General features: G+C 39.7%; 1 protein-coding gene across 1 annotated transcript in view; it reads right to left on the reverse strand.

The window, feature by feature from the left end:
- Positions 1 to 928: 928 nt before the first annotated feature.
- ak5 (adenylate kinase 5) overlaps positions 929 to 22867 on the reverse strand; it is a 117380-nt gene continuing 95441 nt past the window's right edge. The window contains exons 12-14 of the mRNA XM_084913654.1: positions 7258 to 7374; positions 6702 to 6896; positions 929 to 1665 (exon numbers count right to left, since the gene is read on the reverse strand). Of these exons, the coding sequence (XP_084769780.1) occupies positions 1597 to 1665; positions 6702 to 6896; positions 7258 to 7374 (381 nt within the window). The 3' untranslated portion in view covers positions 929 to 1596. The remainder of the gene's footprint in view (positions 1666 to 6701; positions 6897 to 7257; positions 7375 to 22867) is intronic.

Below are 22867 nucleotides of genomic sequence, written 5' to 3' on the forward strand. Positions count from 1 at the left end.
CTGAGACCCTGAATAAAAATGTTAACTGTAAAATATTTTTTATTGCTGTCAATTAAATCTAAAGTGCTTCTTGGTGAAGCTTTTTCTCGTGCAAGTGTTCTATAGACTTTCTTCTGCAATTTCACTGTGGAAAGAAAGAAACACAGGAAATGTCCTTTTGCAGAATAAAGCCATGCTGGTGACCTTTCACTGGGAGAGAAGCACTTTGTGTGACAGCTAATTTTCTGCCTCTTTCCACCTGCTAGAACCAACAGTGCTGATATTTTGTTCTTCCTGACCCAAGTTTGTCAGGAAGATGTGAAAGTGCTTCTTTTTTTCCTCCCCTCTCGTCATACTTCTTACATGTCCAAATGATCTTTCTGCTTATTTTAACTGAAACGCTAAACTCTTAAACCAGGGGTGTAAAACATAAGGCCCGAGGGGCGTAAAAATCTTTGGAAAATAAGGCAGGGTGCATATATTTTGGACTTTTATTTTAATAAGTTTTGCATCTTCTCCTACTGATAAAGACCTCCACCATGGCCATTCATACTACACCAAAGTAATTAAATAACAGATGCTCAGTAAAAAGTAACAGGATATTTTCTGTGAATGAACAAACTTTTCCTGAAATTTAACATGCATTTCTTACAATTTAAATTCAACTTTCTTTCATTTACAGCTGCATTTCTTTATCATGTTGAAAAACTAAAAAAAGTTCTGTTAAAATTGCACTCCTTTTTCTTATGTGTAGATATCTCAGAGATTAAATGTGTAGTTAAACTTCTTTATCCTGACAGAAAGGGGAATTTCACCTGTCTTGACCTCTTACACTTATCACTTAATTGCCTTTTTGTTGTGATCCTCTCACCAGCAGATGGTGCTGTCAGCTCAGCTCTGATGCTGCACGCTACACACCACACCAAAGGACACACTCAGAAATGCTCCATTTAGCAAATGCACTGGCTTTATTGAATGTTAAATACCAAACCACGCACCTGTACGATGAGCTTGGAAACATACAAATGCAGTAATCTTAATACTTTATTTGCTTCTGTTTTTTTTTTCCTTTTTAAATTTAATGCACAAAAGGCAGTTAAGCTTAACTTTTAACTCTTGCATGCTTGTTACAATAAGAAGCAAGGTGCTGTGCGTGAGAGCATGAGTACACACTGACATTTCCACTTTGTAGTATGGCAGGGGGAACCTTGCTCAGCTCCTCTGGTGGGAAGGTGGCGAGATTTCACTTCCAGCATGCTCTCAGTCACAGCAGGGACTGCTATTTTTCTCAGTACAGTTATCTGCCTTGGTGTGGCAGTTGGCAGCATATATTGAGGTTGATTTTACAGAGAGAGACAGAAGAGGGGATGGGGTGGGGGGGATGCATTTTTGTGAAGCAGAATGTGACAACCAGGCGCTTTGTCAGTGTCAAAAAGCAGAGAGAGAGGTTTCACTGATTGCAGGTAAGACATGCATACCACTGGAGTTCAATGAGTCTGGCGCAGGTGTGAGGTTATGCGAGTGAGTCTCCTTGGGGTGACGGCAGAGAGAAAGAGAGAAGGTCTTCTTAGGTGGACCCTCCTCGACTGCAGAGTTTGGGGTCTGAAGGTGTAGGTATCAGAAGCCGGACTCCATCGAGCGGCAGATCTGGGCGAACACTTGGTCCGGCGATCTCTCGGCATCAATCTGCAGACGGAGACAAACCGGCTGAAAACGAGGCCTTTTCTCAAACCATCAGCAAGCCCACGTGCAGTTGAGGACAGCAGCCTGTTGCAGTGCAAACTCACAGCAGACTGATGACCTCATTACCTGATGTGGCATTTAAGCACCCACCCACCCACACGCACACACACACACCTGATGTGGCATTTAAAAGTTCAAACAGTAAATTTATTAAAGGGGCAGATCAACCCTGAAAGGAACGCGTGTGATTTTCTAATCGCTCTCATGTCAGTGGAAACATCAGAGAGGCGAGTAAAACTTCACAGAAAGTTGGTCCTTCCCTGCATCGCTGACCTTAAACACAACATATTTCAGCATCTTGTCCATCTCAGGTGAAAAGTGTATAGTCATTTTTTGGAAATGTCTGACTTCTCTTGAAAATAAAGGAACTAAAAAGCACTGAGGGCACCACAAAACGAGCAAAAAACTAAAAAACTCAGCGTCAGTGTCGTCATTAGAAGTTTCACGTTCAAGCTATTTTCTTTCTACCAAACTACACCCGCTGTGATATGTTTGGCGGGTGTAGTTTGGTAGAATGTGTCGAAGTGTGTGTCTACCCAAAGATGACAGGTTTTTGACAGGATGACAGGATGTGAACATTAATGGCTTCCCCCTCGGCTGAGCTGCAATGTCCTTCTCTCGGCTGGTAGAAAGAAAACAGTTCCTACGTGGAACTGCGCTCCGAGCACCGCAAGACGAGTGCAATTTATTTCAGTTATACTCAGGAGAAGGCAGACATCTCTACAGCTCTGCAGCAGAGAATTAGAGCTCCTCTGGAAATGCACAATTGCCTCCAGTCTACGTGACTTTTTAGTCGTTTTCTCCACTGAAAAACTTTCCATCTATCAGAGAAAAGAAGCTCGTGACATTGTGACAGGATGTAAACAGTAGCTGCACACTTCCTTTGGTTGGCGGGCGTAGTTTGGTACAAACACAATATTTCCTACATGAAACTACTTGCAAATAAGTTTGTACCTTTTTTTGAGTAACTGGGAGACATTGCTGTGAGTGTTTCTTTTGTATTTTGAGCAGAGCAAGGTGAGTGACATATGGTTTCATCATATCTAAGAGAAGATGGACGTGTCCATGGTCTATGCCTTCAAAAACGAGCCGCTCACACCTAAAACAATCCAGACGCAGGGTGTCAAACTTACTTTAGCTCATGGCTCAATTTGATCTAAAAAAGGCCAGAGCAGAAAAACGATCCAAAAAAATAAGCATCACTTATAAAAAAACGTTTACCAGATTTACTGCACACTCAAAAAATGACCAGAAAACAGATTATAGTTATTATTTCTTGATAAATGTTTTTTTTCTCATTCAGTTAATGTTGGGAGAAAAAGATCATGAACAGCCTGAGATGTCTTTAGTAAAATAACACAATATCACCAGTTTTTCCCACATTCATCGAGTCGACTGTCCTACTCTACATGTGGACTTGCAGATTACAGCAGAAAGGAACCCAAGGAAACAAGTATTTTCCATCACTATCAGTCAATTTGTCTACACATAGAAACAACTTATAGACATTTATATTGTGTAGGAGGGATTATTAAGAAAATACAGTCGTTAAAGACATTTTTGAGCCATTCCGTGGCTCCACTGGGACTCTTTGACAGCCCGATTTTGGCCCTCTCGGCCTGCATGCTTGACACCACTGGTCTACATGGATAAATCGCTCTACAAGCCTGAGGATAAACCATGGTCTGTATAGAAGATGGATCTGGCTTCTGGGTGTGAAAAGTGAAGCCAACAAGTGATCGTCTGCCAAAAGCCGATCGCTTCTGTGTGTTTTTAATGTGTAATATCTTTGCTTATGTCCACAAATAGGCTGTAGTCAACAGGACTTATGAAGATCTTCTTATTGCATCCACTCTGTGTTCCACATTATATAATTAATCCAGTCCTTAAAACATCCTTATAGAACTGTTATGTTGTATTTCTTTTTGTAATTTCTGCTGCACTCTTGACTAGATATCTCTTTAAAAACACATTTTTAATGTCAATGAGACGTTTTACCTGGATAAATAAAGGATTTATAAAAATAAACAAGCAAAAACTGATTTCAGCTTCTATCCCTCTGACAGGAATGCTGTTTCCCACACAAGCTGACTTGATATCATTCATAACAGAGATTTTGAAGACATTATAGGCAAACATGCCATTTACAACGGTTTAAATACTGGTAATCATATTTGGCAAATAAAAGAAAAATCAATTTTTGGCACACCTTAAACAATTTTTTTAAGGATTATTTTTAAATCCTTAAAATAGGGCGATCAAGGGTGTCACTGATTAACGACCTGCGACTAAGTCATTAGAAAATGAATGATGCTGAAAATGAAAATACTCACAAACCAGTGGGTGACCGTATGGTAAATATATGCATCGTTTATACTGTTTATTTGAAATGAATTTGAATACCTAAGACTAAGACTAATGAACCTTTACCAGCACAGCCGTGAAATCACGTGACCGCGACCCTGAACACAGCTCACCTAAATGGAGAGCAGCTAGCACCTTTTACCTGTGACAAACCAGACTGCCTGCTGTGAAAAAGGTCCATCAGCTCCCCTGTTTCTGTGTATCCAGGTGTCATCAGTGATTATCTTTCACCAGCTGGGTTTTGTCCAACTTGTCATTGGCTAATTCAAATCTTGGCGAACAAATCAAGTGGCAGAGCTCTCTGTGAGCAAAGCAAATGCAAGGCTTTTCCAAAAATGGAATAAACTGCCAATGCCAATTAACTGAAGCTAAATCAGAACGGAGCAGCAGGAGGAATGGGAAGCAGAGCTGGAAGACGGACATCAACACGATGTCGGAGCGGAAGGGAAAGTTGATTAAAAGGATTTGGTTAGGTCACACAAACAGAGCTAATCATTACTTCCCACTGTAAAGCATCCAAATGGAAACACTGATGTCTGCTAACACAGATGTATTTGCCAGAAATGTGTAAATGAGAATTTTAAGGACTCACACTGAACAACCTTCACACAATATTGTTTTGAAACGTCACCATCTTCAGCTATTTTTAGTTAAAACATTTCTGCATTTTTATTAGGAAGCAGTAAGCGGTCGGACAAAATCTTGTTCTTCCACTCGATGACCCTTTCAGCTGTTGGTGTTTTGAGACATTTGAGTAGAAACGTGAATATTATTTATTTACTATTTAAAGCATGCAGGCTGCAAAAACACATTTTCCACACAGGATTATAAGACTTAGCTGCAACAGAGTTAGCTTCTAGTTTTAGGTCACTTTTTAAAAAACCTTTAAATTTACTTATTGTAAATTCTATTGTGCTTTGTTTCTGTTTTCCCAGCTTTCACTATTATTTCTTTTTCTCTTTTTATTTAATATGTATTTTTCTATGTTACGCTGTCTTCTGAGGTTGCAGATTGAGGCAGAAGTAAGCTTGTTGATCTTATAGATTTGTTTCCCCTCTGTTGGCCATTAGAAAGAATGCAGGTTTAATGCTGTTTTCACTCCCTCTGTGTTTACCACAGCAGCACGTCTAGTTTGTGTTTTGTGCTGTCTCCCTGTGCTCTCTGTCTCTTTTCTCCTCCCTTTACTCTATTCTTTCACTCTCAACCGGCTGCAGCAGATGGCTGCCCCCCCCCTCGAGCCTCGTTCTGGTTTTTCTTTCTGTTCTGTTTTTAGTTCTGGTCTTTGTTACCGTCTCTGTTTCCTGCAGTTCTACCTTGGGACACTGCAATGGACGGATTGAGATTATACTGCTGCAGTTTTATGCTGGTTTCAGCTGAGTCTTAGATTTCTTGGCACAGAAGGATGACTTTGTGGATCTTGTCTCACATCTATTACGTAAAACAAAATCAGCACCAACTAGAAGATGGATGCAGATTTATGCAGGGGGTCTAGGGCTCCTTCTCCAGGAAATTTTGAAGCAAAACACATAACTTAAGCCCTGTTTACCTTTGTGATGGAAATTTTTGGAATAAAAACAAACAAACAAAAATGGTGATTTAGAATTGCCCTGGCATTTTCTTATTTATCCCTTTGGATCTTTTATATTTTTACTCGGGAAGGCAAATGAACATGTTCCAAAAATGGCACCACCACCCCTGATACCTACCCCTAGGAACTGGCAGAATAATTAAAACATAACTGCCTCAGTGCACACATAAAATGGATATCTTTGTAAAGACAAAGTCAAACACTTCAGATGAGAGAGGGCAAACTATTCACACAATCCTTGCTTTTATTTAATGTTTTTTTAACCACAATTTAAAAATAACTAAATTAAAGTAAACATGAACGAATTAGTGCACAAAACACAGAATAAATTATATTATAAGACACAAAAGCCTTCAGTAAACATGAAGGTTGGAAAGTCTGTTTAGATAATGCAGTCTGCATCTAATTGTTTGGTTCTGTTTCCAGCGTCATTAATACAGCACCCAATAAATTTCAGTATAAAATTCAATACTCTGGGATGGCACCGTTAAAACTAAGCACATTAATATGCTATTCACATATAAATAATTTTGAATTATAATGCATAATAATACAAACCACTGTTACTTCTGACTAATGCAGTCTTTTGATCTAAGACAGGCTTCTCTCTGGTGAACTATGTTTTCCTTTGTTTTCCTCCTCTAAGATCATAGAGGCTGGCACGCTTGTATTTTAAAAACAATCCTCATGATTATTATTTACCCAGCATGTCAAATCTGAGCTGGTTGTATTGAATAATACAGTAAAGTTGCAAACTCCAGTCATGCAGGACAGTTAGACTCACATATGAGAGATGAAGTGATTATTGGGAACTCTTCGGCTGCTTTTCTGTGAGTGAGAACATCCCGGCAAACGATTTCCTTTTATAGATAAAAGAGCGCTGGGAGATGTTTGAAGGACATCTAAGTGTAAATGGATTTACAGCCTAGACGAAGTGGATTTAAACTGGATTTGTTCCTTTAAGGAAAGTAAGCCTCCATATGGAATTGAACCTCTAACCCTTACAGAGTTGGCTTCCTAATCTTACCGTGTGCAGAAGCCTCTTGTGTTCGTAGTGAGCCGCCACCGCCTGGGTGTCGCTGCAGAAGCTCTCCACCCTCCTGTGCAGGACGCTCTCTCTGTCTGGGGCGGCTTGGAAGCCGGATCTCCCACGACACTGCAGGCGATTGGACATGGTGTCGGCTGAGCAGTTCAGCAGGAGCACTGCACTGGGTTCCCCCATCTGACACACACAACGGGTGCAGTTAGAAGTTAAAAGCAGGAACTTCCCTTTAACTACATTCGTCTGCAGGCCGGCCTTCATCCTGAATGATCCGCAGTCCACATTTCTATGTGCATTCATTCTGATCACTTCTTTCCTATTTTCAAATCTTGTTTTCATACCCCCTTTGTACTCGTATGTTAACGCTGAATCAGACTTAATTAGCATTCGTCACAGTGACGTGCGACTCTTGTGATTCCTTCACTTTGCTCAGACCGAACTTTTTGTGAATACACCACGACTCACGGCTGACTTTCCCCCTTCTTTTATTCATGCTTCTGACCACATCCCGCTGTCTACTCCATCAGCTTTGTGCTCTGACCTTCGCTTCGTACTCCTCCGCCTGTCTCAGGTCTCTGGGGAAGCCGCTGATCACGAGACCTTTTCCCTGCCGTACTGACGACACCACCGCGTCACACAGAAGCTCCAGCAGTGTGTCCTGCAGATAGCACGCACACACACAAACACACACGCAAAGAATGATTTACCGTTTATTAATGATTAATATATAACCAGAAACAGCCATATATATTCCCTGCAATTTTATAACTCAGTATATTGAAGTATAATGTGCAGTACACATCTCCAGGGCATCCCAAAATTATATGAAAGGGCTCATATTTTATTAATGAATCAATTGTTTACTTCATGAAATGTTAGAAAATTGTAAAATAAACATTCCAAGAGCCTCTATTTTTTTTTCTTTTTGTTTAAATAAATCCACCAAATTCAATAAAGAAGAGAAAAAAATGCAAATCTTACTTTTCAGATGCTAAATCTAAAGCCATGTTTGACACAAACATGATGCAAAATGATGAGATATTACTATTATTTGTTAAAATATTCTTTGGCACACATTAAAAGAAACTGCTACATGGATGAGGAGTCAGTGGTAGATGTGACACATGGGAAAAACTGGGTGCAGATATGATGAGAAGCACTGGAAAAATATGGAAAAATAAAAATGCTTCATCGGGAGCTGCTTGTTTTCCCCCCTACCAGCCCCTTTGTGGGTTAATCAGCCATGTATGAATGCAGGCCTGATTACAATAAGAGAAATATGATTCAAGAATACACACTGTCCCTGTGGCGCCGCTCCCGGGCCACTGGTGCCAATATGCAGGCACTGACCAAATAACAGAAATCAAAAAATACAATCTAAAAATGACAGCAGAGCCGAACCAGCACCTGTCAAAATATGCGAAAAAATTATATTTAGGAAAGAGGAATGGTTTGTATTTGATTCTGCAGATACACGTCCATTTAATCACCTCTGTTAAAAGTGTTAGCATAAAACACAAGGCCACTCTTTTTAGAATAGATAGCTGTCTATTGTTCAGACTCCATCCCTGAGAATCGATTTAGTTCTTTTTAAACGTTCACTTAAAAGTTGGATATGTAACTGAACACCTTTCCAAACACCACAAAAATGGAATTTTCATGTTACTAATGCAAATTAATTGAAAGGGATTTCATGGATGGTTAGCAAAACCACAGATTTCTTTTCAAACCTAAATCTTAACTTGAAAGTTAAGTAAAAGACTCAATGTAATATAAATCATAAAATAATATTATATACAAGGTCTGATTTATTATTGGGTCTCACATTATAAGTACTGTGTCTCAGTAAAAGTATATATTATAAGTTCAAGCTATGTATTGAATTTGGAGCTAGGACAGCAAGCAAGACTCATGTGATGCAGTACTGAGCTGCCAGTCACTTCTTTATAATCTGTGTCTAAGGAGTCAGACTTTCTGGTGATTTTCTAAAAAAATAATCTTGATCAACGGTTTTCCAGGCTTTCAAAGTTTCTTTGGACATTGGTTCCTTTTTTTCCTTTACTCATTTTCAGACTAGTCTTTGTCCATCCATCCATCTGGATGCAAGATCTTTAACTATCCCAGCTGGCATTAGATAGAGGCAGGCCACAGCCTGGAATTGCCAGCTGTTGCAGGGCTAACACAGGGAGACAGACAGCAATTCTCACCTATACCAATTTAGAGCAGGGGTCTCCAACTCCAGGCCTCAAGGGCCGGTGTCCTGCAGGTTTTAGATGTGTCCTTGATCCAACGCAGCTGATTTAAATGACTAAATTACCTCCTCAACATGTCTTGAAGTTCTCTAGAGGCCTGGTAATGAACTAATCATTTGATTCAGGTGTGTTGACCCAGGGTGAGATCTAAAACCTGCAGGGCACCTTCCCTTGAGGCCTGGAGTTGCCCACCCCTGCTCTACTCTCTATACCAGGGGTATCCAACTCCAGTCCTCGAGAGCTACTGTACTGCAGCTTTTAGATGCATCACTACTCCAACACAGCTGAATCAGATGGTTGGATTACCTCTTCAATATGCCATCAATATAGTTGTGTTGGGCGATCTTGTAAAACTGATGAAATTATGAATGTAGAAAAGTACCAACGCATTTTGATCCAATAATGCAACACCATCTGGAAAGCATCTGGTTGGCAACGGCTGAATGTTTCAGCATGACAATGATCTCAAACTCACTCCCGGGGCAGTGAAAGCATACCTGGATATACACAAAGGAAAACTATCGCAGACCTCAACACAGCCTGGACCTCAACTTTATTGAAGTAGTGTGGGATTGTCTTCATTGAGAACGGAACAAAAGTCAGCCAATATCCAAAGAAGAGCTTTGATGTTCTTGAAGAACCCTGGAGAAGTATTCCTGAAGACTACTTAAATAAACTTGCTGGAAAGTGTTCCTAAGAGGCTATGCTGAGGACTAAAGGTGGTCATACCAAATATGGACTTTCAAGCTTGTTACAGTTGTGCAATCTCTATTTTGCCTTATATCATGCATTTACATGCATGTTTGCAAATGTTTTAATATACTTCTACACCTACTTCTCTCTTTTTTTAACCAAATATTAAAGAAAGGGAGGTGGCTCAAGACTTTTGACTCTATTCAATGTAATATAAATCAAACACGCCCTCTTCAGTGAGCTGCTGGTGTTAGCTTAGGCTGTAGCATTGTTATCATGCTGTTTCAGGAAGACTTTGTGGAAGAAATAAGACTGCATTGTTGCTTCTTTCACTGGAGACGCTTCTGCTGGCTGTTCATCATATTAGTTTCAGCCACTTCAATCTTTAAGTCAAATTAGCTTGGAGCTAAATTAGTGCAACACGTCCCAGTAGCCCGTCTCTGACATGCAGTATCACCGCATCCCTTCATAAAAGGTTAGTGTTTGTTGCATCTTCACTCTGTTCAGTAGGTGATTGCAGGGGATTATTGCTCTTCAGCGAGTGCTAGTGGTTATTCTACTAGGCTTTGCTGTCAGTCTTGCTGTAGAAGCTTATTAGTTCTGAGGCTACGTGATTAGTTTGTCTGTTTATTAGCAGGGCTGTTGAAGAAGTAATTGATGGCTTTTACTAGATGTGAGGCTTGGTCCAACTTAGAAGGGCATCATGGGAGAATTGTTTGCCACTGTGAGATGTCTTGGTGTTCAAAAACTCCAGCTAGCCTTCTGGATCAGTTCATGCTTGGTGTGGAGGGAATTTTCACTTTGTTAGAGGGCCTGGGAGTGACAAGAGTGAAAAACTTTACTATAACTTCATTGTTGCTCAGAGTATTTTGGACTCACCAATTCATCTATTTTAGGAAAGCTGTCATAGATAAAAGAAACGGTATAAGGAAATGAAGGCATTTAAAAAGTGTTCCTGCATAAAATATCATGTGGGGTCTTAAATTTCACTTTTTAAAAACATAGTGGTTACAACTCTCTCATTTTATTCCCTAATAGCTCGGTTCCTTCAGGATAATATTATTAATTGCCGTTCTTTCTCAGTTCAGACTTGGGTCTCTGCTAAAGAGTTATGTTGTAAATTGGCCTCAGGCACATTTTTCTATGACTATTTCAGTGTATTATTGGGTTTTTTCTCTCTACCCAATTCATAGTCAGATAAGCACTGGTGATATCATTCGAGGTTGGTTCATGGAACAACATTATCCATATCATGGACATTTATCTGCAGCTTATCGGCTCTATATTTCTTTTCTAAAGTGGAGAGAGTGATGGATTGTAACATGGTGAAGTTAACGTATAGTTAACTTCACTTTGATCATTGTATTAGATGGATTGTTGTGTTCAAGTGTCTCACCCCACTAAACAGCACGCTCGTTTTCCTTTTTATTTTTCATTCACCTGCCACATTTTTAGGTACACTTCTTCTTGTTAACGACTGCTCGTTAACATAAAATATCTAACAGTGACTTACATGGCAGCAACTCAGTGCATTTAATCACATAGACATGGTCAGGACAACCTGATAAAGTGATCTGAGCACCAGAATGGGGAAGAATGAAGATATAAGTGACTGTGTCAGTTACTGGGTTGCAGATGGGCTAATCTGAGCATTTCAGATACTGCTGATCTTCGGGATTTCACTGGCTCACTGCCTTGCTGATATTAGAAGTTAGACGAGAATGGTCAGACTAGTTTGAGCCCATAGGAAGGCAACAGTAACTCAAATAACCACTTGTTAGAAGAGCATCCCTGAAAGACCACATTTTCTTCATTTGGATGGTAGGGTCGGAATTTGGCATAAACAATATGAATTGCCTTATATCAATGATATCAATGGTTCAGGCTGCTGTTCATGGTGTAATACTGTGGGGAATACACTGTAGCTTACTTGAACATTGTTACTGACCATGTACCCATCTTCTGATGGCTGCTTCAAGCAGGATAATACATCACAAAGTTCAAACCTCTATGCAGTTACCCAATCTCAATCCAAAAAACACCTTTGGGATGAACATGTGACCATGCATATGCAGCTGACAAACGTTCTGCACCTGTCTGATGCTAAAAACACTGAGAAATGTATTAGCAAGGTGTACCTAATAAAGTGTCCGGTAGTGTATATATATTGTGTTATATTTATATTTGATTAATGTATTTCACAAACTAGTTACCATTCAATGCACTGCTTAACTCTGCTACATGTACTGCAAACAGTACTGAGAGTACTGTAAACAACAGAACCAGAGATCCTGTGCAAACAAACCTTTTTTGACACTATTCATGAATTACATGAAGCATTTTGTTATGCTCTATAAAAACAAGCAAAGCAATTTCATAAATTGAACCTATATGCCATTATGACTGTTCTTAATCACCCAATCCAATAGCATCACAAACTGAAGCCTATAAAACAACCATAATACCTAATCAACTGTTATAACATCGATAAAGTGAAAATTTATTCCAGCAATTGATACTATCATATATCCTCCACATTACAGGTAATGGGTCAGCTGAGGATGGTGTAAGTGACTTGTACATGTGAATTTAATACTTCTTCAAAGACATTTACCCTTCTGTTATTGTGCGATATCTGTCATCATTTCACTTAATGTTCATTAGTTGGGATAGATGAAAAACATTCATCAAATAGGCTGATCTAGGCAGTTAACCTGTGTTAATGTTTTAAAGGCTTTTTTGCCATAAGAGGAGGAAATAGCTAAGTGTGCTAACAGCTCTGCAGTTGTTAATGATTTTAAAATTATTCTCACCGTTTTTCACCATCTCACTATACTGAAAACGACCCAGAACTATTGATTTCAAGTTAAAACCTCCTCTTCGAGCAAATAACATTCTGCCATCAAAGGTCAGCTGCCAGATGCTCCCGTCAATAACTGTCCGAGCATCAGGATGAACTTTTCGTTATCAAAAAATTAAGTCTTTGGGAGAGACAAGACCAACGTTGTTTGTTTTCTTTAACTTTTTCCTGATTTGGTGATCTTAAGGCTTCTTGAGAAAAAATTGCAGGAAGGAAGAGGGTAGGACAGGAGATGATAGCTGTAGTTTATGTCTTCAGATGACATGACATTGACAGCAGCAAGATATGCTCCACTAGGTATTCATGCAACCTGGACTGAAACCCTGAGCTGCCCACAGATGCAACAAATCACGAGCAGCAGCCACATCCACATGAAAACAAGCGCTCCTCCACTTCTGGTAGTTTAACACAATAAATAAGAAGCAGTTTTTCAGCTGAGAGTGAATCTGTCAGTCAGTAAACCTCTGCACATAAAAACCCCCACTGTCACTGTCATACTTTCTGTTTGTGCAGGCTGTGAGGCCCCAACAGTTGTTAGTTTTTAAATCATAAAATATACCTCAGGTATGAGTGAGGTTTTTACTTTAAAGCTTCAAAAAACTTAGAAGAAAATAAATTGTGAATTATTGTTTAAAACAGCAAAATCAGAGTGAGAGTTTATACTACATGTGTCTTTTTTTTAAACTTAAGTGTATTCAGTATTCATTTTCTTTCTGCATGTTTATGTGAGTTTTTGCAGTGTTATATCAAAATGAAAAATGTATCCCTGTTTTAATAACCAGTGGATTTTCCTCGAATTCAGCTTCTATAAATATAAAATAGAGCTGAAAAGTGCAATCAATGGCCAGCAGGGGGTCACTCTCCCCGAGTCTTGTTGTATGGAAGTGTTATGGCACCTGGCCTTGGAAGAAGAGAGCCAGCCTTCCTTCAAGCAGATTTGGGTGTGGCAACCCCCACAGACGATTGGCTGCCTGGTAACCCGTGGTTACCTCCAGGGAAAGTCTATTGGACCACCTGAGGGATGCCAGACCAATCAGTGACTGATTGGGCACACCTGTGTCTTTAAAAGGCTGAAGAACATTCATTCAGGGGCTGCTGCTTTGCACTGAGTGTGCAGCCTGCCCCGTCTGTGAGCCTTTTTTGCGAGACCTTATCTAAACTGTGCATTAAAAAGTGCATGCCTGAGCATGTAGTTTTATTTAAATGAACAGAAAATGACCACTCTTACATCTGCTGCTGTTGTTGCTGATGAGTATGTGCTTGCCCATAAATCATCATTCATTGTCAGTGAGAAGCCACGTGTTAGCTCTGTGCAACAGCCCCACATGGCTAAAGCGTCTGGTTCGAAGGAAAATCGTCAGTGTTTTTATAGTCACAAACCTGGACATGTCAGCGCTGACTGTTTAGCCCTAAAACGGGAAACGTAGTTAAATTCCCAACAGACTAAAGGTGTTGGTTTTGTGCAAGCAGTGCCCCGCAGTGAGGTCCTTGGTTGTGGTGGTAAGATGCCTGACCGTTGTTTTGAACCTTTCATTTCTGATGGCTTGGTACCACTAACAGCTAATCCCTCTGATCTGAAACCAATACGCATTTTGAGGGAGACTGGGGACTCCCAGGCTGTCATCTTCTCTGGGGTCTTACCTTTCTCAGCTGAAAGTACCTGTGGTTTTAATTCTGTTCTGCTCCCAGTTCACCGGGTTTACGTAAAATCAGAACTCGCTACAGGGTTTTTCCCTCTTTCTGTTTGCACAGCCTTACCAGTAGATGGTGTGGCCATGTTAATGGGGAATGATATTGCTGGAGGTTTCTTGCTTCCAAATCCGGAGGTTTTAGACAATCATCTAAATCAGACGACCCCAGACTCTTCTGTGAACTCTGGGCTGTATCTGGCCTGTATGGTTACATGTGCATAATCAGGTAAAGATGCTGACATTTCACTCTCCGATTCTGTGCTGATGTCCTCATTTTCCAAGGAGGGTAATGTGCAAACTGAAGAAAACAATGTTCTGCCCGATCCATTCTTGAAGAACGCACCGCTTCAACGGACCAGCAAACACTTGTCCTCAGCCCAACAAACTGACGAAACATTATGAAATTGTTTCAATTGTGTGGTAAGTGCTGATCAAGCCAGTAAAGAACAACAAGCCTGTTTTGTAGAACAGGACATCTTAATGCGTCAGTGGTCTCCTCAGGTGCGGAAAGTGCAGACTGGAGTAAAGTTAAACAGATTATTATGCCAACCATAAATAGACATAAGGTCCTGTCTCTTACCCATGAAAGTCTAGACATTTGGGTATCACAAAAACATACCAGCTTTTGTTAAAGCATTTCTTTTGGCCTAGTATGAAACGTGATGTTTCAAAGTTTTGTCGCAGTTATCATGTGTGCTAGATTGCTGGTAAACCAAATCTGGTGATGCCCCACTGTGTCCTATTCCTGTAGCGGATTAGCCATTTGTCCATGTCATAGTGGACTGTGTTGGACCACTACCTAGAACAAAGTCAGGAAATGAATATCTGCTCACCGTCATGTGTGCTGCTACACGTTTCCCTGAGGCCATTCCATTACATAAAATTACAGCAAGGTCGGTTGTTACAGCGCTAAAAAAGTTCTTGTCTGTGTTTGGCCTGCTGATGGTCATACAAACTGATCAAGGTTCAAACTTCCAGTCAAAGGTGTTTAAAAAGGGTAGTTAAATCCCTGAATATTAAACATGTTGTGTCCTCTGCTTACCATCCAGAGTCCCAAGGTGCATTGGAACGATGGCATCAGACCCTAAAGGCAATGCTACACAAGTACTGCCTAGAGGCTGAAAGGAGTGGGGATGAGGGGATGCTCGTGAAGTTGTTCAGGAGTCACTCGGTTTTAGTCCAGCTGAACTAGTATTTGGCCACACGCCTCGTGGGCCACTTAAAGCTATGAAAGAGGAATTTTTGATTCCTGAAGAGCTCCAAAACAAGTGTGACAAACTATGTGCAAATCTTTTGTGAACGTTTGAGTCAGGCCAACGCTCTGGCTAAAAAGCATCTCGCTGTTTCACAGCAGAACACGAGGCTTTTATAGAGGTACTTATACTTGCTAATGATCAGTTAATCAAGTGCATTTGATTAGCAGCACCTGGCTGATACTTGCTCTCTTAAATCCTATAGAAGCTGCGAGGATGTACTTCATTTTTACACAGCACTGCATAGGGTTCTATGAAAACTTTCTTTTTTACATGACCATGGAAAGGAGCTTGAAAATAACTCCTCAAATAGATTGCTGGAATAAGATGGTGAGACCTGATATTAGACTTTGGTATTTCACAGAAAAATACATGTTCTGTGTTTCCAGGCAACAGTACAGTAACACTTTACCAAGGCAAACTCTCCCTGTGTCGTCACTCACCATTGCACCACATACGACAGCGTTTTAACGGCTTTTTGTAATGTTTTCGGTTGTAAACCTGGAGAGGTGCACTTCAGTAATCCCAGTGTGGGATTATTCATCCAGCTTTAAATCACCATTTCTCTCTCTCTCATAAGTCTCTCACATGGCATTAAAAAAGCATTTCACAGTGCTCATGTTGGAGAACACATGGGACATGACCTTAATGTGCAGTAAGAAGCTTAGACAGCAGAGCTTTGCTTGAAAGCCATTGGGTTTCTCCACCGAGTAGACAGAAAGTTAAAGTAAATCTGTGCATGGGTGTCTTTATATGGCATTTTAATCTTGGCTGAAAAGCCTCAGTGTTTCTGATTCTTTGGAGTTTGTGCTTTTCTGTTGTTTTTGTTCTTTTTTAGGGGGCAGAAAAGGATAAAAATAGCACAAGGAAGTCCATTGCAATCAGCAAAAACAGACCTTGCCGGTTACTTTTCATAGAATGTAGATAAGCATAGACTGGCCAGCCTCTTTTATCCTCTGGAAAAACTATTGTTATAATTTCTTTCCAAAAAGGTGTCCCTACTTGCCAGATATTCAACAGTCATCAATAGAAAGTTTTCTAAGGGCTATTTATTTAGCAGAAAACAGTGAAAATTCAAGCAAAATCCCATTCATCTCCATTGATCCTAGACCTGAAACAGTTAGCCAGAGACAGATGGTTTTTTTTCCTCCCACGTCGGAAATCAATAGACAGTCTCAAAGCTCTTGTTTACTTTCTGCTACCTCCGGGTCCAGCTCCTTTCTCACACTGTGTCATTTCCTGCTGTTCTCATTACTAGAGCTGCTCGAACAAGAAAAGCATTTTACTTTTTGTGGTGGCAATTACAGGGAAACCAGAAAATATTGGCGACTCCTGAAAAGAGTCAGTTATTGGCTTAAGCAGAGATTTTCTGTAGGTCAAAACTTTCTCTGAGAGCTTGATGATAATTAAATTCACGTCAATAATATTCTCTTACTTTAGGCAATTATGTTCATTTTGGTAAAATCAGTAGTATATTTGTAATGAATTCTTCTTAACACAGCAAAAATGCCTTCACATAATAGAACTTCAGAACTACGTCTTGTAACCGTGAAGGCTTGTTTTTAAGTTAAGCTTTAATCAGTTGTGGAAATCTTTAAGGGCTGGTTTTCTTTCTGTGTGACTGCAGTTTCACAGAATTATCTTTTCTGAAATGTAATTATGTAGTTTGATACAATGGTTTACAGATGCTTACTGTATAAAATGTCCGGACTCTCTATATGAGCCTCCGGACTTTATGTTCATGATGATCCATGACAAAGGTTGGGACATTGTTTGAAGTTTATCACATGTGAACTCATCAGTGAGTTTCTGAGGGGTCTATGTCTGGGTAGAGTGTGCAGGACACAGGACAACCACTTGCAAGCTGGGTGTTCACAGGACTATTACGTGTGCTTTTCTCAAAATTGGTGCAATCAGACATCAGATGGGCTTTACACTAGGGAGCTGGCAGGTTAAAGTGCATGTCTGAAAATGGCTACGGTGTAATTCAGTCACTAATTGCATTTGTTTTTAACAGTTTGTGACAATAGTGGGGCTCTACAGCACAGATGGATAAGATCTAACTGGATTTGGATGCACAACCTTTCATGGGATTTCTTTCAGTTGAGAAAAAAATAGAAACATGCAGACCGTCTTCTTCAGATGATTAATTAACAGGCTGTGTTTGAAGGCTGTGGTGACATAAACGTAAACACCAGAGCTCAGTAATTCCTCCATGGACAGATTAAGGTTGAAAATCCTCCACTGTGTGCAAGCGGACACCAGTTTACCAGGCGGAGTGAAAGGACACGCTTCAGCAATACATTCCAGTCAATATTTGTGACTCACTCTGATCAAAAGCACACGCAAGTTGAACACACATGCTTACAGCTCTGTGTGTGTGTGTGTGTGTGTGTGTGTGTGTGTGTGTGTGTGTGTGTGTGCGCGCATTTTAATGTGAAATGTCACAGACTTGCAGGGCAGTTCAATTAAAAGGTTTTCTGACAACCACCAGCTTATTACTGATCATTAATTATGACCAGCAGCAAAATGCATCACGGCTCATAATCTCTGCAGCTGTAATGAGGGATGTGGATGCTGGAAATTAAGCCTGTATGTTAAAGCTATTTGTCACTTCTACCTGCTACTTTTGTAATGTGATTTAAGTCTCATATGTTGTTGTTTGTCCGTTAGCTTAGACTCTGTTTCAGAGAAGACAGTAGTCATGAAAGACCAGGAGCTTCTGTGAAATTCAGGGGGGGAAAAAACAAAACAAAAAAAACACTGAAGACTTCTCATGTGGCCTTTTTTAACCTTTTGACGTTTTCTGTCTCTCTCTCTCTCTCTCTTTTTTGCATATCTTGCTCTTTGTGGTGAACGCCGCTCGCTTTCCTGTTTAAGACAACTTTTCAATTTGTCAGCATTTTACCGACATATGGCGTAATCGCCGCCAGGCTATGTGCTGTTGGCAAAAGAGTTAGGCTAAGTATTAACTGACTAAAAACTTTCATCCTACACAATGATTGGGAAAGTGTGGTTTCCAGCTCTGGAGGTACTGCAGGTGGGCCATGAAGTTGTTTAAAAGGGAGAAATCAAAGATTTTTAGCTCATAATTGCCATTAAATATTAATTTAAAAGAAGCAAGCAAAGCCACAGGATGCAAAAAGTATTCATTAGTCTTTCATTTCTGACCTGTTTTCAGTCTGTACATGTTTTATATCTCCTCTGTAAAAGGTTAAATGAACTAAATTAGCAGTTAAGGCTGTTGTTTTTAACAATCAAAAGGAATCAGTGAAAAACATCATCAATAGGTCTAATTAAGGGCTTAAGCAGGCTGCAGAATACTTTCTGATACCATAAACGTACTCTCTGGAATTTGGAAATAATTATGAATGATGATGGGTGCATTTCCTCACATTAGAATAATTGTACTTCTATTTGTGTAACATGTATTTTTCTGTTGGAAATGTTTAATAAAACAAAACCCTGAACAGTTATTGCACAGAATCACCTTTTCTGTATTTAGACAAGGACGCATCTTGTTCCCCAAGGTTAATCTTTTGAAATGACAATTTGTGTACACACACAGAAGAAACATAAACCACGCCAGGCTGAAATTATTAATTAAAGAGGAGTATTTTTACATGACTCAAAACATGCATCGAGTGGAGCTTAATCACTTCCTCAATCCTCTGTGGATAATCTACATGAGTGCCTCGCTCGAAAGAGAAGATACCATCACATCCTTCCCACAGCTGTCACAGATGTATAAGCAACTACAGCAGCTTAAGAAGCAGCTGTGAGACCTGATTTATGTTTAGACTACTTCTCTCCTATAGATTTGTCTGAGCTAACTTCAGCAGTTTCATTATCTAAACCATCGTGTTATCCTTTAGATCTTTTCCCTACTTGGCTGAATAAGGATTAACACTTCCAATGTCGAGTGTTTCCAGCACCTTGTTGAATATATGACACAAAGGATTGCACACAAAGTTGTGCAGGCAGAAAAAGGGGGTCCAACTCAGTACTAGCAAGGCGTACTTAAAAATTGGCTGCAGAGTGTATCTGTTATAATGGCACCCAGAACACATCCTCTGCTCCCAGCTGAAAATGTCCTCTTGCTGGGCTGTGAGGGCACATCAACTGAATTAAAACGTTCTGCACTGCTTCTAGCACATACATGAATATGAGTATTTTAGAGTTTCTTACTGGGGAAAAGAACAGCATCACAAATGCTGTATATATTAATAAGTTTTATTTGGATTTGCCGCTTTAATATCTGTGCAACCACTCGATTTGTTTTAAAGAATATTATGTGCCTCGTACTGTATTATCTGCCTTGAGGACCTGTAAATAAAATATGGGCTTAGATCATCTGTCACTCTTTTGGGCTATATTTCTGAGAGTCTAGAAAATAGAATCTGAAAAGAGCCCCTTAAAAAAAAGTACACTATGGTGCCAAAAGTATTCGCTCATCTACCTTCACACACGATTGAACTTGAGTTCTTAATCCATAGGGTTTAATATGAAAGCTTCAACTCCTCTGGCAAGGCTTTCCAAAAGGTTTAGAAGTGTGTTTATGGAAATTTTTGACTGTTGTTCCAGAAGCACATTTGTGAGGTCAGACACTGATGATGGACAAGAAGGCCTAGCCACTCTAATTCATCCCAAAGGTGTTTTGTGCGGTTGGGGTCAGGACTCTGTGCAGGCCAGTCAAGTTCTTCCACACCATACTCACTCATCTATGTCAATGTGGACCTTGTTTGTGCACAATCAATGTTGGAACAGGAAAGAGGAATCCTCAAACAGTTACCACAAAGTTAGGAGCATGAAAATGTCCAAAATGTGTTGGTATGTGGAAGAATTAAGAGTTCCTTCCAATGGAACTAAGGGGCTGAGCCCAACTCCTGAATAACAACCCCACATCATATACGGAAGAAAATGTTACTTTGAACTTAAAAAAAATATTCTAATTTGTTACAGCTAAATTTATTAGTTTTACTCAGAGTATAATTCTGATTTGATTTAAAATAAATCAAAAATATTTATTTTTCCAGAATCATAAATGTACATTGAAAAAAAATAATAATAAAATGATTAAAAAGGTTATTTCGAAGACCATAAACCTTTTTTTCACTTTGGTACAACTTGATTTTTTTTTACATGGCAGAACATACACAAACGTTTCTCTGTACTTTTGCTACAGTTGTATTATGTTCTTGGTTATGTTGTATTATTTATATTATGGTTCTTTTATCTGGAAAACCAACAGTTCAGTGGGGACCTGACAACACTGTCACCTTCACAAAGTTTCTCTCTGAGGCACTTTTATCTGAGACCGTATCGTCTGATGTCGTTTTATCTGAGACCATGTCGTGTTTTTTTTCTTAGACCTTTTAATCTGATGCCATTTAGTCAGAAGTGTTCTGAGTTTTTAAATGAAACGGGATGCTTTTTTTGTTCATGATCTGATGTCTGACGATATTTTCCTGAGATTTGCGGATGTACACATGGGGGTCTGTAATGACTCGCTCTACAGAAAGCTGGTAACCATGCACACTATGTGCCTCAGCATCTGCCGACCCTGCTCTGTCATTTTACGTGGCCACCTCTTTGTGGCTGAGTTGCTGTTGTTCCTAATCACTTCCTCTTTGTCGTAATGCCACTAACAGCTGCCCGTAGAATATTTATTAGTGAGAAAATTCCACAACTGGACTTGCTGCACAGGAGGCATCCTATCACGGTACCACGCTGGAATTCACTGAACTCCTGAGAGCGATTTCTTTCACAAATATTTGTAGAAGCAGTCTGCCTGCCTAGGGCCTTGATTTTATACACCTGTGGCCACGGAAGTGATTAGAACACCTGAATTCAATTATTTGGATGTGTGAGTGATTACGTTTGGCAATATAATGCATCTGGCCCTGAATACCTTTAGAAAGTGTTGAGCTACTCTGGGTGGGGTCCACAATCACACATAATAAAACATCCCTCGATACTATCAGTATTGTTTGAGTGCAGACTCTCCAGTGCCTACATGAATAATGCCTGAGGTTGTCTCTCTGTCCCAGTCAGCGTGTTTTACAGTACATAATTTACCATGTCTGCACAGCCTGTCAGTGAGTTTGTTTCCATCTCTGAAACAAGCTCAGACAGACGTTTCACCATTATGAAATCTCCAATAAAGCCCTTTTTTTTTTTTTTTTTAGTGCTTTTTAATATAAAAATTTAACATTAGTCCTCCCTTTTCTGTTTATTTAATTATACCTTCTGCAGGAAAAACATGTTACATAATACATATTTTCTCAGCCTGAAAGCTGCGGTGTAGTCAAGTAATTGCAAGTACATTTTTAGCATTTTCTAGATAAACTACTTCACTCCCAGGCTTTATAAAATGATAATCTATACAGCCGTATTGTCAGATAATTATTTTTTGGATATGCTTTTTGCTCGGTGCTTATTCCTGTCAGAGGCCGACACTTGTCCTCTCACAAGTCTGCCTGTCAGTCAAAAAGTGTGGTTAGTGGTTGTCTGACATCTTTGACTGTCACTTCTGCTGCTGTGGCATTTTGCAGTTGCTTCTTGTACTGAATATCCTGTTCTTACATTTATTCCAAATAAGCCAATAACTGTTTCATAATTGTAGGGAAAAAAAAAACATTCCCCTGAAAAATAGGCACACTGTGTTCTTATAGTTTGGTACGTCTGATACTCATTTTCATTCTGATTTTCTGCAATATGGCACTACTTCGAGAAAGGCATCAGAAAATAAAGAAAATACAGGGATTTTTATTACCGATAGGGATGCGCGATGTGCTCTCATTCCAACGGCGTCAAACGCTGCTGTTGTGTGATATGCAGCTGATTTTTCCCAAATTATGCACAAGATATTGTTTGGTGTCTGTGTCAGGATATTGGTCCTTTTTTATAGAGCCACACAGAGATGGTGGTGGTGCAGAAAGTGGTGGTTTTATCTGTCTGAGTGTTTGAAGTCCTTTAATATTTTAATACTGATTTTGATTCTCTGTCTTTTTACATTTGCATGATTTTGCTAGTAGCACGTCTCCGTTGTGTGACCCTGTGTTTTGATTCATGAAGTCATTATTACCCTTTTATGTTGACTTTTAGTTTTATTGTTCAGGGTCTTGTCTAGTTGTGGATGCACTTTATTTTATTTACTGTTCTAGTTTTAGTTAAGTTTAGTTTAACTTTTAGGTGTTCTGTTTTGAGTTTGTTGCTCCTCATGTTTCCTCCTCTCTGCTTCTATTATGTGTATTTGTTCTGTTGTGCTTATTTCTCTTTGTCTTCAGATTAGCTCTCTGTGCTTAGGACTCATGTTTTGGTTACTTCCTATTTTTACTTTGAAGGTCCTGTGTTAGTTCTGGTTTCTGATTTTCCTTACAGTCTTCGTCTGTGTCTCGGT

The sequence above is a fragment of the Perissodus microlepis genome, chromosome 18 (assembly GCF_051167445.1).
Source record: "Perissodus microlepis isolate ML-2025 ecotype Zambia chromosome 18, ASM5116744v1, whole genome shotgun sequence".
Taxonomy (NCBI): Eukaryota; Metazoa; Chordata; class Actinopteri; order Cichliformes; family Cichlidae; genus Perissodus; species Perissodus microlepis.